The sequence below is a fragment of the Octodon degus genome, unplaced genomic scaffold, assembly GCF_000260255.1.
Source record: "Octodon degus isolate 3935 unplaced genomic scaffold, OctDeg1.0 scaffold00177, whole genome shotgun sequence".
NCBI classification, from domain to species: domain Eukaryota; kingdom Metazoa; phylum Chordata; class Mammalia; order Rodentia; family Octodontidae; genus Octodon; species Octodon degus.
Genome location: NW_004524753.1, coordinates 507,770 through 523,359, shown reverse-complemented (window position 1 = coordinate 523,359; position 15,590 = coordinate 507,770). Strand labels below are relative to the sequence as shown.

Sequence of the window (15,590 nt, the reverse complement as noted above, 5' to 3'; positions counted from 1 at the left end):
CACCTTAGCAGCGCATGGTTTTACACTATAAAAGTCCCTGGAAGAGAGAGCTTCCAGGGAAACTACCGGCTCGGGCTCCCCTCCTGTCCCTCTCTTGGACAGGAGCTTTCTTTCCCTCAATAAATATATTCTGCTCATAACCTCCGTTTGTTCCTAAAATTCATTCTTCGGTTTTAGAGAACACAAACTCGTACAGGTCAGGCCGGGAGATCCTTTTTCCCTATGATCATTTGGAGGTTCCCTATATGGTTTGGAGGTCACCCACCTGAGATCAGTTTTTCTCCCTGTATCACTGGGATTACAGACGCACAGCATCACACTTGGTCTCAATCACCATGCCCAATCTCAATCACCATCTCAGTGTGTCCCAGGGGAAGGGCCCACATGGCAGGATGGGGATTGAACTCCGGGAGCTGCACTCTGCCTAAGCAGGCACTTTAGTCCATTGAGCTATCTGGCCAGCCCTGCTTTTTAATTTATTTGTATTGGGTTTCTCACACAAGAGAAATCATTCAATATTTAAGTTTATGTGTCTGATTTAACTCAGTTAATCTTATGGTCTCAAGGTACTGGTACACCCATTTTCCTACAAATGACAGATTAGTACTCTATTGTCTATTTCTTCTTCTTTTTTTTGCCAGCTCAGCCAGCCCTAAGGTGGGGCTGGCTTGGAATGTGGTGCTGCGGATCAAACCATGGTCTCTTGCGCTTGCCTAAACAGGCACTTTAGATCACTGAGCTATCTCACCTGCTCGATGAACACATTTTCTTTATCCATTCATCTGTTTATAGACATGCAGACTACTTCTAAGAATTAACTACTGTATTTTGAGTTGTGCTACTATACACATGAATATGCATGCTAATTCTTTTGGAAAGATACCTTGAAAAGGAGTAATTTCTAGTTTTAGTTTTGTAAAGTATCTTCATACTGATTTCCATAGAGTACTAATATATATTCCTACCAACAATGCACAAGGTTCTTTCTTTTAGGAAGTGGGGAATCACTGGGAAAGTGTACCACAGATGGCCCACACCTGTAACCCTAGCACTCAGGAGGCTGAGACAGGAGCACTGCCATGAGTTCAAGGCTAACCCAGGCTACACAGTGAGTCTGTAGCCATAATTTTTGCAGTACAGAATGATTACATTCTTAAGTGTCCTAGTATATTTTGTTTTTTTCCTGGGGGTACAGCTCACAGCTGCAAATGTCTGTGTTTTAAGAAACAGGAAATGCCTTACAAAATATAAAAACATAAGTGATAAGAGCCAGTCTATACCTGTTCCCTTGTTGCAGTTTAATGTTATTTTAATTATCTAAAACTAGAAAAAAATAATACATGGAACAGCATGAACTCAAAGAATTTTTTAATTTTTTTTTTTAACAGCTGGGGATGGAACCTAGGGCATTGGCAAGGCAAGTGCTCTACCACTGAGCTACATCCTCAAACTTTATACTAACTAGGGAAAATAAGTAGGAACATAAGAAACTTAATGTGTATTAAAAAATGAAGTCCACATTTATATAAAATTGAAAGTCCAAAACTTACATAAAGTCAGAATTATTTGTTTCTTCACACCGTAACTGTGAAAACTAGGCATGTAAAGATTTGACAAGATGACAAAATAATGTTTGTGTACATACGATCAACAAAAATCCTGACCAGTAATAAAACTGTCATAGGAAGTTCCTTCAAGTGAATCAGCACTGGAATTTTTAAAATGAGCTTGATATTTTTAAAAGATCAAGAGTCTTAGCAGAGCACAAGAGCTCAATTAATTCATGGACAGAGAAGAAAATGGTCTACAGGACACTTATCAAAGGGAAGGTAGGTATGAAATAGTTATATTACATGTAGAATATAAACAAATCTTAATAAATTTGTCATTTCTTAGCTACTATATTGTTATGTTTGAAATAAACATGTGCTTACTTATAGTCTACAGGGCACAAGATGCAACAGACACTACTTTTCAACCAAGCTGTATGCAACCTTTTCAATCTTATTAACTGATGGAATTAAGATTGTGAAAGAGACAAAGGAAAGTAGAAAATAATCTCACAATCTGGGCTTCGTTAAAATGTGAAAATGGCTACTTGAGCAGAGAGGGTGTTAAGATTGGGGAGACAGGTATTGCAAAAAGTGGCACAACAAAATTTGAGACAAAATTTGTATTTTATAACGTTACTTAGGGCCAGTGTGTAAAATAGCAGAATCACAATACTGTAAATTTGACCAATAATTATATCCCATCCAAGTGAAGGCTTAATAATTATTATTATAGAATATAATTATCTTTTTTCCTAAATCTTTTCATGGTATCTTTTTATTAGGATACTGAGGATTGAACTGAAGTCCTAGCTCATGCTAGACAAGCAATGTTCCACTTAGCATCCTTAGCCTGATTATCTCTTTTGAGCATCATTAACACATTTTGAAGCACAAAATAATTAACTGCTACTTTTCATATCACATAGAAAGGTTTAAAAATACAACCAATAGCAGGAAACAGTGCTACTTACTTGTAATCCCATCAACTTGGGAGGCTATGACAGGAGTATCACTGAGTTCAAGGCCATGCTGGGTTACTTGGCAAGTTCAGGGACAGCCTGAACTATATATTAAGACCCTATTTCTAAAATACAAATATAAAGGGCCAGACATAGCAGCAGCACACAACTGTAATCTGAGCATTTAGAAAGCTGAGACAGGGGGATGGCTGCGAGTTCAAGGCTATCCTGAATTATACAGAGACATTGTCTCAAAAAATAAGTAAATATAAAAGCATAATCAGCAAAACAATAAATTTATCATTTCTTAGCTACTAAATATCAAATGAGAAAAACTTCACTTCAAGTGAAGGTAGTATGAATGAAATATTGTTTACATGGGTAATGAAGAAGAATTTTTAAAAAAGAGATTATAATAAAAAAAGCAAAAAACAAGGAGCAGAATTAGCACAATTATGAAGGAACTGCTATATAAAGTCTCTGTGATACTAATTTGAAAATTTTCATTAAAGATTTTAAAGAAATAATTCATAATAGGGGCAGGGAGATGGCTCAGTAGGATAAGCGCTTCCCTGGCAAGCACAAGGGCCTGAGTTCAATCCCAGTTCCACCAGGAAAAAACAAACAAACAAATAAGCAAATAATTCATAAAAACTCATTAACAAATTTTTTAAATACTGCTTAGAGCTAGGTAATCTTGGCTACAGAGGAAAACACAGGTTCATGGCTAGCCAGGGAAATTTAGCAATAATGTCTCAAAATTTTTTTAAAACTTGAAAAGTATGTTGAGGGGTGTGGCTCAGTGCTATGCAGAGACCTCTTGCCTAGCATATGTGAAATGTGGATTCAATCCCCAGTTAACTCTCTCTCTCTCTCACACACACACATACACACACACACACACACACACACACACTGCTTAGGAACTCCTCATTCTAAATACAAAACATCACTCTGCTATTTCTACTAAACACAGAAGAGGCCTCTGTAATTACTTCCCTTATACACTTGTTAAATCAGTTTTACAACACTAAGTAGGAACAGACACCTGCTGAGGAAGACTATAGTAGCACTTCAGGATGTGTTTATCTATGAGCTGACTGGTTTTTTTTATTTTTGGCGGAACTGGGGACTGAACTCAGGCCCTAGCATTTGTCAGGGAAGCGTTTATTCCACTGTGCCATCTCCCCGGCCCGAGCTGTTTTTTAAATACTAAGTACTGATTACACTCTCTTCAGAACTCCAAATACTGTTTAGAATTAAGGCATATAATGCATTTATAGTTCCTTTAAAATATCCTCTAATTGGTCTATTTCAAGATATAAGTATTTTATTATTAATTATAAAATGTTTCAGCCTAGTAGTCTTTTGTTGCTGTTAATCTGCCGGAATGTGACATATAGAACAATGATTTCAGAATTGGTAAAGTCCAAGTTGAATACTGTTCTCTTGATTTCCTAGCTACATAATCTTGAGAAGTTCCTTAGTATATCTGAGCTTTATATTATATTCTATTCATCTATTAAATAGACAATAAAAAGGACTTCATGTAAGATATTAATGTGATGAATTAAATGAGTAGCTCCTAGAAGCCTGACATACCCATAAGAGTCCAATATCCTCTTAACCTGGCAATTCAAAATCTCAGAGAATAGAAAGTCAATTTAAAGTAATTTGATTTCCTTGTTCTGAACAATAAGGCTTTATATTACACACATTTTTGATGCATGTTTTGAGTTTTGGCTTATAGGAACTGTACATTTTAAGGAAAAGAAAAACAATCTATTTTTGCCAACATGGTAACTAAAAAGCATTCATCAATTCTTTCATATGTTGCTTGTGAAATGTTAGATCCTTTCTAAAAAGCAGTTTGGCAGAAAGTATCAATGAACGTATCTTGTAACCCATACATTTTATCATGATTATCATCACCAGGGTATTATGAGATGTACACAAAATTTGTTATTTTCACTAATGGAAAACAAAACAGAACTTGAATGTCCATCAAAAAAAGAACTATGGGTCAGCCAGATAGATCAGCGGACTAAGCGCTTGCTTAGGCAAGCTCAGGAGCCAGGGTTCAATCCCTAGTACCGCATGCTGTGCCAGCCCTGCACCCGGGCATGTTGAGCCAGCAAGGGAGTCCGGGCATGATGGCGCACACCTGTAATGCCAGCACTAGGGGGCTGAAAACAGGAGGATCACTACGAGTCAGAGCTGCGTAGTGAGACCCTGCACAAAAAATAAAAAAAAAGAAAGAAAAAAGGATCAGTTACATTAATACCTAGCTATGCATTTGCATGATCTACAAACAAAATTATTATTTGAGTAATGAGAAGGAATAATAACTAGATATAAATACATCGATTTTTAAACTGTCTTGGTATTTGATTACTTTTTTATTTAAGCCAATGGGTTTTCAACTTTACAAAGCCAGTATAAAATTATTTTTATCTGCCAATATGATCAGAGGACAGGTTAAAAAAGTTTTATATCATTAAATAAAATATACAAGGGGTAAATACATCAATTAACAAAAAAACAACTACTATATCCCTCAAGTTAAAAAATATACATGCATTTACCTGATGTTGATGAAGCTAGGGAAGCTGAGGATGACGGATCGATAGCTGGTCCACACAGGGGGTCCCAAGCAAGTAAGTCACTGCTCCCTTTTCTACTATGCCATTGGAAAAAGAATTTTAACAGAAGAACATTTTATTAGTATAAAAATCTAGCCACCTATTCTTGTTTTACAGAATTCTAACAACTTAAAAAGGCTGGGTACACTGCCAAAGGTTTATATAAGTAACTTTAAGACTTAGCAGAACCTAAAATAACACTAGATGATACTGGCAAGGCAGAGGGGGAAACTATTCCCTAGATCATATCTGGTTAGATTCTAACAACACTGAGGTGCTGTCAAAATAGAATAATGATTTTAGCTTTACAAATGAAGGAGAACAGTACAAAGAGTCTAAACGCACAGTCCAAAGACACAAAGCTAAATTGATTTTAAGATAGTCTCAGCTCTGCAGATTCATACCTAGTACCCAATCTCAGTGAGAAAATTCAAGTGATGTGAAATCCATTAAGACTTTACAAAGGGCAAAGGATATTTTAAGTCTTCTGAATTACAGAAAGACGGTCTGAATATTTTAATATATTAAAACTGCAATTATTTTTAAAATATCTTAAGAAATCTTAAACAGAAAGTCCCACTATACTGAACATGTTAGTTATCTAAAAGAACCTGTCTAGTATCTGAACACAGATCTGTGCACATTACACAACGAATGATAAAGCCTAATACTGTAACTGCATAAACATTCCTAAAAATTTTAAATGCTAAACAAGTTATCCTGCAAACTACTCAATTAAGTCCACATTTTACTCATGTTAAGAAATATGAACTTAAGAGTATTTTTACAAATCGAAACATTAAAAAGGGACTCCGCTAACATTAGCTTACTTTTTTTATTCATTGTAAGAAAAGTTGGCAACATGCCATTGGCCCTCTGCCTTTTTTTCTTGAGGCACTTCCTAACTTTGGAGTTCATGAAATATAGTCTATTTTATAAAATTATAGGCAAAATTAAAGGAAGAAAAAAGAAAATGTCCCTCAGAACAGCTAGCTGAAACACAGACTTACATAAACTTAGATTATATCATCATTTATCTGGAAGCACTGAGGCCACCACGGCCAACTGTAGTTAAATGAGGTTTTTTTTTAAAGTCACTGTCAAGGGGCCGGGGAGATGGCTCAGTGGAATAAGCACTTCCCTGGCAAGTGCAAAGGCCTGAGTTCAATGCCCGATTTCACCAAAATAAATAAATAAATAAAACAAAATAAAATAAAAATTAAAAAAAGATACCAAACAAAAAGTCACTGTCAAAATATTATCAAGTAAAAAATAAAATATATAAAAATTCCAACATGACTTCTCATAATTTAGAGAATAGGATGATTAACATTTTAATAGCATTGAAACTGCAGAAAGGTAATCCTCTACAAAGCTCTGGGAAGGACAAAAGCAGGATACTTCAAATGTGACAGCAAGAATGAGATAAACAAGCAGAGAACAGAGTATATTAAAATATTTGCACGATGATGTTGCAACAGTGAATACATATCACTGCACATTGTCAAAACTCAGAATATGCAGCACAGATAATTATGAGGCATCAAAGTGCAGATGGTTCAAATGTACCAGCTTGGGGGGCCTGGCCGTAGCTCAGGCCTTTAAGTGGCTGCTTCCACAAAGCTGTCAGCCTCAGGTTGCTGGAGTTCGAACCTCACACCTCTCCAGCTGGCCAAAAGTGCTCTGAAGGCATTCGAGGAACAAAAAAAAAAAACAAATGTACCAGCTTGGTGAGGGATTTTGACTAGAAGGCTAGAAAAATATGAGATACCTCGATGTTCCATTCAATTCTGCTCTGAAACCTAAAATCAGTCTAAATACAGTCTATTTTTAAAAATGGAACTTACTCATTGGGTGGAGCACATGGCTTCGATTTTGTTAACTCCTCATCTAATTAAAAAATTAAAAATTATCAGAAAATTCATAATCTGAGAAATACAGTATTTTAGCAAAACAAGAAAATTACATATCCCAAAGCTGTAAACAATTAAAAAATTTTGGAAGTAATAATACTAATATAAACAAAGAGAAAGTACATAGCTGAATTACTACTGAATCTTTATTTCTTCCAACAGCTTTGGTAAGAAATTACTCATCAATTAAATTACAATATTTATTAAAATAAAATTATTGTTTAAAAGATAAAAATAAAGGCTGTAACTTTCAGAAATAGAAGAAAATGTTTAAATCTCTCCTTATTTACAAAAGCTTATTGGCCAAAAGACATGATTAACTCTTGAAGGAAGCCCTATTTTGGAAAATTAGTTTTTTATAGTAACCTGGAACAGTAGTCTGTGATTACTAAAGTTTCCAGTTGTGCTGTCACTCATTTCATAAGCAAATGAGACACAGGAATAGCATCAGTAACACAAAGGTCATGCTGGTGCATAAGGAACTCACCCTGCACCTAACATTATACCTCAACGAAAAATAAATACCTATTCACACCATATTTTTCCATTTTGGCTGCCTGTGCTGCCTCAGAGCACTTATTGCACCATTCTCCATTTTTCTGTACTTTCTCTCATCTTAATAATGCAGGAGTCTCCATTCATTCTCATGTTCCCTAAAATACCAGCATAAAGCTACCCCTCACACCTCTTTTTAATGGAAACACCCTATATTTGATATTTACTACAAATTTAATAAGTCTTTTAAATTGTGTTTTAATTTCAATTAAAACTGATATATGTTTTCTCAGGTATTCTGTTTACAAATTTACAATGCTTTTGAGCTAGCTGTATTTTTCCAATAACCCTTATTATTTCTAATGCATAATTACACAAAAAGTGTTAACATTCTAAAATTTCTATATTATTAAGCTGTTTTCCAAATCATACATTAGAAATTGTAATTGTGATATAACTAAAAAATGGGTAAAGCTAAAGATCACTCATCTTATAAATGCTTTCTGATTCCTGCAACAAAGTATGCCAAATAAATATTTTAACATTCTTAGTTAGAAATTTATCAAATACTATCTTATCATTTAGCTTTGTTAATTTCTGAATACTTTTAGAGCTGTTTATTAAATTTAGGCATACCTACTAGTACTCTACAAAGTAATATAGTTATTTTATGCTTAAAGAAAGTATCCTTCTAATTGACGGTAGTCATGAAAACACTCATTTATTTCTACAACTCCTAAAGCTAACAAATTGCCTGATACTTTTAACAGACAAAATAATTAATTCAAATGTCTGACTTACTGGAGGAATTTCGATTCATCTGTACCTGAAATAGAAATGCAAAAACTCCATTAAACAAATAATTTGGTTATAAAATACTTGGCAAAATGTAAATACTAGTTCTTAAGTTGTCTAATATATCTGCTCAATTTTAAGTTACATAAAATATATAGGAAAAGTTTTGGTAGCTTTTGTTTTGTATTTAAAAATAATACATGTACATCTAAAATCCAATGAAACACTGCTGATTTTTTTTTTTTTTTTGTATTTACCACAGGGTCTCACTACACAGATCAGACTCATAGTAATTCTCCTATTTTCAGCCTCCTGAGCACTGGGATTACAGGTATGCGCCACCATTGCCCAGTCTCAATTCCTGTGCCAGTGAGCTCCAGGGGCAGGACAGGCATATCAAGTCCAGGATCAAATCCTGGTCCCTGCATCTGCCTAAGCAAGCACTTTAATGCCCTGAGCTATCTGGCTGGTCCTACATTGCTACAATATTAAAACAGTACCTACATCAAGATACTGTAATAACCTAATATAATAACCTAGATTATTAGATTTTGAATATTTTGAAAATCACTATTCAGGGGACCGGGGAGATGGCTCAGTAGAATAAGCACTTGCCTGGCAAGCACAAGGGCCTGAGTTCATTCCCTGGTTCCGCAAAAAAAAAAAAAAAAAATCACTACTCAAACATTACAACTACTTTTTTTTTACAACTACTTTTTTTTTTTACAACTACTTTTTTTAAATAAAATTTATACTTTATTTACAGTGCATTCTCTTTTTTTTTAAATTTTTTTAAACATTTATTGCGTGTGTGTGTGTGTGTGTGTGTGTTCAGCTCAGCCCACCATGGGGCAGGGCTGGCTGGCATGTGGTGCTGGGGGATTGAACCGTGGTCCCTGTGCTTTCCCAAGCTTGTTCCAAGTAGGTGCTTTAGACCACTAAGCCATCTCTCCAGCCCCTTACAACTACTTTTTAAAGATAGGCAAAATATATAAAATATAAAATCTTTTACTTACTGGACTGTGTCTCTAGTAGTACATGGAAAGAAAAAGAAAAACAGTTTTCAGAACAGAATTTATCCTATTTTCCTGTTCTAATAATTTGTCTATTCCCTTCTAAATCATACCTAAGATACATAGATCTTAAAACACACACAATGTTAGAGTGGAAAATATTTTCTAAGCAACTGGGCAACAAAATCTTTTCAAATCCCAATATTAACTACTAGAATTTCTTAAATTATTTTTAAAGTATGAAATTAACACACATTCATTTAAAAAATAAAAAAGGACAAAAATAAAATTTATTTTTGCTGCTCTGAAAGAAAATTTAAAACCATGCACACTCTCCAAAAAGAGATGTTTAATGCTTTAATGTACACAATGTTCCCTAGGCTTTTATTTATATATACATTGTAAATTACTTAAAACTGTCACATAATAAACGTTTTTGAATGGTTCATGATTTCCTACATCAACATATACACTATGTTTGAAGCAAATGTCATCATAATTAGACATTAATCTTGAAGCTTGCCTAAAATTCACAAGGCCTGGGTCTGCTTTCTAGTACCTTGGGAAAAACAGTAGTTTAAAGTTATATTCTCAGGGCTGGGAATATATATAGCTCAGCAGCACAAGCGTCTGCCTGGCAAGCACAAGATCCTGAGTTTGACTCCTGGTACCAAAAGAAAAACTTACATTCTTTTATGTGTAACTGAAAAATAAAATTTATTCCCCAAAACAAATATACACAGACTACTTATAAATGAGTAGATAACATAAAATAGTGAAAAGTTATTCTCCATTATCAAGAAAAACAAGTATTAGTTATGGTAAGATATAGATATATTTAACTGTAATTGAAAGAGATATTTTCCAAATAATACAGTATTTCTGAATTTAAAATATATCAATGAAGGGGCTGGGGAGATAGCTTAGTAGAATAAGTGCTTGCCTGGCAAGTGCAAGATCCTGAGTTCAATCCCCAGTATCACCACCATTCTCCAAAAAGGAAAAGCAACAGTAAAACAAAACAAAACAAAAAACAAACAGTATAGCATAGAACATGATTATATGTCTCCAAAAAACAAGTGATACAATGACAGGCTGAAAAAAAAAAAAGAAAAAAACAAAGGGGGGGCGGGTAGTATAGCTCAGTGGCAGAACATTAGTCAAGCATGTGTAAAACCCTGGGTTCAATCCTTAGTATGACCAACAAAAGAAGCAGGAAAGCAGAGGGAAGTTTGGAGGGTGATACTGTGACAGAGCCATCCACCAAAGCCCTGGGTTCAATACCCACAAATGCAAAGAAATAAAAGGCAGATACACTATTTAAAATCATTTGCATGGAATTTTATTTTACATAAGGTTCAAAAGATATGAAAAAAGCCTTTAACATTAAATGAGGAAAAGAATAATACTGCCAGTTCACAAGATTCTAAGACATACAGCATTATTTACACAACAAATAACAATTTTCTAATTTTCCCTTTCTTATAAACTATTTTCAGCAAGTCAACCTAAGCTAAACTGACAAATCTGTCCATACAAAAATCACAAACTAGCTAGCCATGGTGGCACGTGCCTATAAATCCCAGCACCAGGGGAGGCTGAGGCAAGAGGATCTTGAGTTCAAGGCCAATCTTGTCTATATAGTAAGACTCTGTCTCAGAAAACAAGGCAGCAAATCATGGCTGCTTAGTATGTAATAACAAGGCTAAGATCCTCCAAGTCAAGTACTGGAGGTAAGCTGTGACTAGATCTACTCAAAAGTGTTTAGATAGCACCTTTTTAAAAATAAAAGCCAAAAATATAAATAAAAATAAAGCCAAGATCGTATCACTGAAAAACAGAATCTAAAGAGATCTCATACCAACAATAAAACCTTTTTAATCTATGTGATCTTAACCTCAGAAGAGAAAAAAAAGTTTAAAAAAACATAACAAAATGCTTCCAAAAACTTCCAACTCTCAAAAGCAGATACGAAGGCACTGATGGAGAGAAAATCAAGCACAAAATGCCTGAACTGTACAATAAACAAGAAGAAACCTGGAAAGTTCAAAGATAACAATAGAAAATTAATAAACAGACTAATCAATGCATTTAAAGAAGAGATTTAAAAAACTGCAAATTTATTTATTTATTTTTTTTTTTTTGGCAGAACCGGGGTTTGAACTCAGACTCTTGTGCTTGCCATGGAAGCACTTATTCCACTGAGCCATGAAAACTGCAAATTTAGAAAAGAACGCAACATAAATGTATGCATACTGTTATGATTTGTGTTTAGTTGTCCCCCCTCAGGCAGTCATGAAGCAGCTTCTGGAGTCTGTGACTGATTATTAAGGGTGTGGATGTGGAACCTGCCCTGGAGCAGGTAATTTGCCTTTACAGTGCAAGAAGTGGAGAGAGAGGCTAGCTAGTTGCCTGCCCCTCCTTTTGCTTTTTTGCTTTTTGCCACCATGAACTGCTGCCCTCTGCCATGTGCCATCCTGCCTTGGCGTCAGCTGAGTATGGACTAAAACCTCCACTGACTGTGAGCTGAATAAACCTTTCTGTCCTTCATTTTGGATGTCAGGTATTTGTCCCAGCAATGAGAGAAGAGTAACTCAGACGCATACAGAATCCAAATAATTATAAAGAGAAGAAAACTCCCTTACAATACACCATAGTCACCACCCAAAAGTAACACAAGGAAAGTATCTTAAAAGCTGTCAAGAGAAAAGCAAAAACTTGGAAAGGTAAACCAACATGTTAGGATCATAACAGATTTTTCAATATAAAATTTAAAGGCCAGGAGAGCCTGTCACAAGCCTTGAGAGAAAACAACTTGCAACCAAGACTACAAAACTATCTTTCAAAACTAATAGGGAAAAAAAAGGTCATTCCACAAAATATGACACCTTAAGAAATCTATGAACACTGAACCAGCACTCTAAAAACTCAAGATTATCTCAGCGATAACAAAGCCAAAAGTACCTCAAAGTCTGATGGATGACTACAACAAGCAGGATGAGCAGTTAACCAAAAAGAATAAAAGAATCAACAGAAAAATAACTGAATGACAAAAATAAGGCAGTATTTTTCAATAAGAACTCTCAATGTAAATGGTCTCAACTCCCTAAACAGCTTGGCAGACTAGATCAAAATGTAAAATACAAGTTTGCTACATCAGAGAGACCTATCTACTCCAAAGAGAAATCCAAACACTAAAAATCAAAGGATGGAGAACAATATTCTATGCATCAGGACTCCAAAAGCAAGTATGATTACAATTTTTCTCAAAATGGACTTCCATCTAAAACTGATGAGAAGAGACAAAGATGGTCACTATGTATTAGTTTAAGCAACAAGTCAAAAGGAAAAAGTAGCCCTTTTGGCTCTCTGAGCAACACCATGGCAGTAGGCAAGAACAAGCGCCTTATGAAAGGGCACAAAAAAGGAGCCAAGAGGAGCCAGGGAGATGGCTCAGTAGAATAAGTGCTTCCCCGGCAAGTGCAAAGGTCTGAGTTCAATCGCTGGTTCTGCAAAAAAAAAAAAAAGGAGCCAAGAAGAAAGTGGTTGATCCATTTTCTAAAAAAAGTGAAGGCGCCAGCTATGTTCAACATAAGAAATATTGGAAAAACACTCGTCACCAGAACCCAAGTAATCAAAATTGCATCTGATGGGCTCAAAGGTAAACCAACACGTTAGGATTACATGTGCTTGAAGTGAGCCTTGCTGATCTGCAGAATGATGAAGTGGCCTTTAGAAAATTCAGTCTATTTACTGAAGATGTTCAGGGCAAAAACTGCCTGACTAATTTCCGTGGCATGAACCTCACACATGACAAAATGTGTTCTATGGTCAAAAAACGGCAGACCATGATCGAAGCTCATGTTGATGCCAAGACTACTGATGGTTATTTGCTTCAACTGTTCTGTGTTGGCTTTACTAAAAAACACAACAATCAGATACGGAAGACCTCTCACACTCAGCACCAGCAAGTCCTCCAGATCCGGAAGAAGATGATGGAAATCATGACCCGAGAGGTGCAGACAAATGACTTGAAGGAAGTGGTCAATAAACTGATTCCAGACAGTATTGGTAAAGACATAGAAAAGGCTTGCCAATCTATCTACCCTCTTCATGATGTCTTTGTCAGAAAAGTAAAAATGCTGAAGAAGGCCAAGTTTGAATTGGGAAAACTCATGGAGCTTCATGGTGAAGGTAGCAGCTCTGAAAGGGCTACTGGGGATTGAGACTGGAGCTAAAGTTGAACAAGCTGATGGACATGAACCACCAGTGCAAGAGTCCATTTATGATCCAGATTTTTAATAGTGATAAAGTCCTATTTGTGGAAAAAAAAAAAAAAGGAAAAAGTAACAATTATAACTACATAAGCACTGAATACTAGTGCGCCCAACTGCATAAAACAAACACTACTGGACATGAAAGATCAAATAAACACCAATACAAGCATAGTGGAAACCTCAAAATACCACCTTCACAAACAGATCAACCAGACCAAAAAAAAAAAAAAAATCAATAAACACTAGTACTGAACCATACCATCAAAAAAGCAGATTTAATACATTGTGTTCTACCACAACAGAATACAATCTTCTCATCAACACATGGAACTTTCTCCAAAATAGATCACATACTAGCCCATAAAGCTTACTGAAATAAATACAAATGATACGTCTCATGCATACAATACTATCAAATCACATTGCACTGAAACTAGAAATCAATGCAAAATAGAGATATTTTATAAAATCTTGGACACTGAATAACAAAATGGTGAAAATAAATAGATCATAGACGATACTAAGGAAGAAATTAAACAGCTCCTAGAATCAAACAATACCAGTATGGGGACCGGAGAGACAGCTCAGCAGAAAAAGCACTTGCCTGGCAAGCACAAGGACCTGAGTTCAAATCCTTGGTTCTGAGAAAAAAAAAACAAAAACAAACAAACAACAACAACAACAAAAACCGATGCCAGTACAAGATACTGACAAACAGAGAACAAAAAACAACAAAAAGATCAAACATGCCCTGCTGGCCCCGCCCCTGTGATCCCAGCTTTTGGGAGGCTGTAAACAGGTGGATCACTACAAGTAGGATCTAGTAGTGAGACCCTGAACATTCTGTAGACCCTTCCAAAGAAAGGAAGGAAGGAAGGAAGGAAGGAAGGAAGGAAGGAAGGAAGGAAGGAAGGAAGGAAGATTATAGGCAAGGCTAGGCCTTTAAGGAGACAGCACAGAAGACAAGATACATTGCAACTGTGAGAGAAGGGGATGCTCTTGCTGTGGGCCAGACCTAGAGACGAAAGATTGAATAAATGCTGACCGCCCTAAACATTAGCCTCCAGGACTGATCAACACCTTGAGGAAGCCAGAAGAGTCACTAATCCAACTGTTACCCTCTATAGCACTCACAATAACATCAAAATATTAAATATTTAGGAATTAACCTCACTGAAAAAGTGAAAGATAGTGAAAAGTACAGTAGTGAAAAAGAGATGGAGAATGACATCAGAAAACAGAATTTATTTATTTATTTATTTATTTATTTATTTATTTATTTATTGGTGGGAACTGGGGATTGAACTCAGGCCCTTGCACTTGCCTGGGAAGTGCTTATTCTACTGAGCCATCTCCCCAGCCCCGCTGTCAAATTTTGACAATACAGATTTATACAATCCCAATCAAAATGCCAAAAGTGAGGGCTGGCCAAATAGTTCAGTAGATTGAAGAACCTGCTTAGGTAGATGCAGGGACCTAGGTTCCGTCCTGGAGGTGCTGTGCCAGCCCCATCCCCAGGGCACACTGAGACGGCGATTGAGATTGGGCATGGTGGCACGCACTTGTAATCCCAGCACTTGGGAGGCTGAAAACAGGAGGATCATTAAGAGTCTGATCTATGTAGTGAGACCCTGTAGAACCTGTACTAAATACATTTAAAAGAAAATGCCAATAGCATTCCTCACAGAACTAGAGAAAAATGTGTATGAAACTAGAAGAGACCTAGAAAAATAAAAGCAATCCCAGGCAACAGAAAACAAGGCAGAAGGCACTACAATCCCATTATTTCAATCTAAATTGCAAAGCTACAGAGATTAAAATAGCACAGTACAGCACAAGGATAAGACACATAGATCAGGGGCTGGGCCAAGCTTAGCGGATTGAAGCATCTGTTTAGGCAGACACAAATGGCCAGGTTCAATCCCAGGGCATGCCCTGCTGAT

The 15,590-nt window shown here is 35.9% G+C and overlaps 1 protein-coding gene across 1 annotated transcript in view; it reads right to left on the bottom strand.

The window, feature by feature from the left end:
- The window catches only part of Fcho2 (FCH domain only 2), a 114,083-nt gene that overhangs the window by 36,553 nt on the left and 61,940 nt on the right, over positions 1–15,590 (bottom strand). Inside the window, exons 14-17 of the mRNA XM_023703651.1 lie at positions 9,374–9,385; positions 8,364–8,388; positions 7,002–7,044; positions 5,098–5,189 (exon numbers count right to left, since the gene is read on the bottom strand). Coding sequence (XP_023559419.1) covers positions 5,098–5,189; positions 7,002–7,044; positions 8,364–8,388; positions 9,374–9,385 — 172 coding nt within the window. The remainder of the gene's footprint in view (positions 1–5,097; positions 5,190–7,001; positions 7,045–8,363; positions 8,389–9,373; positions 9,386–15,590) is intronic.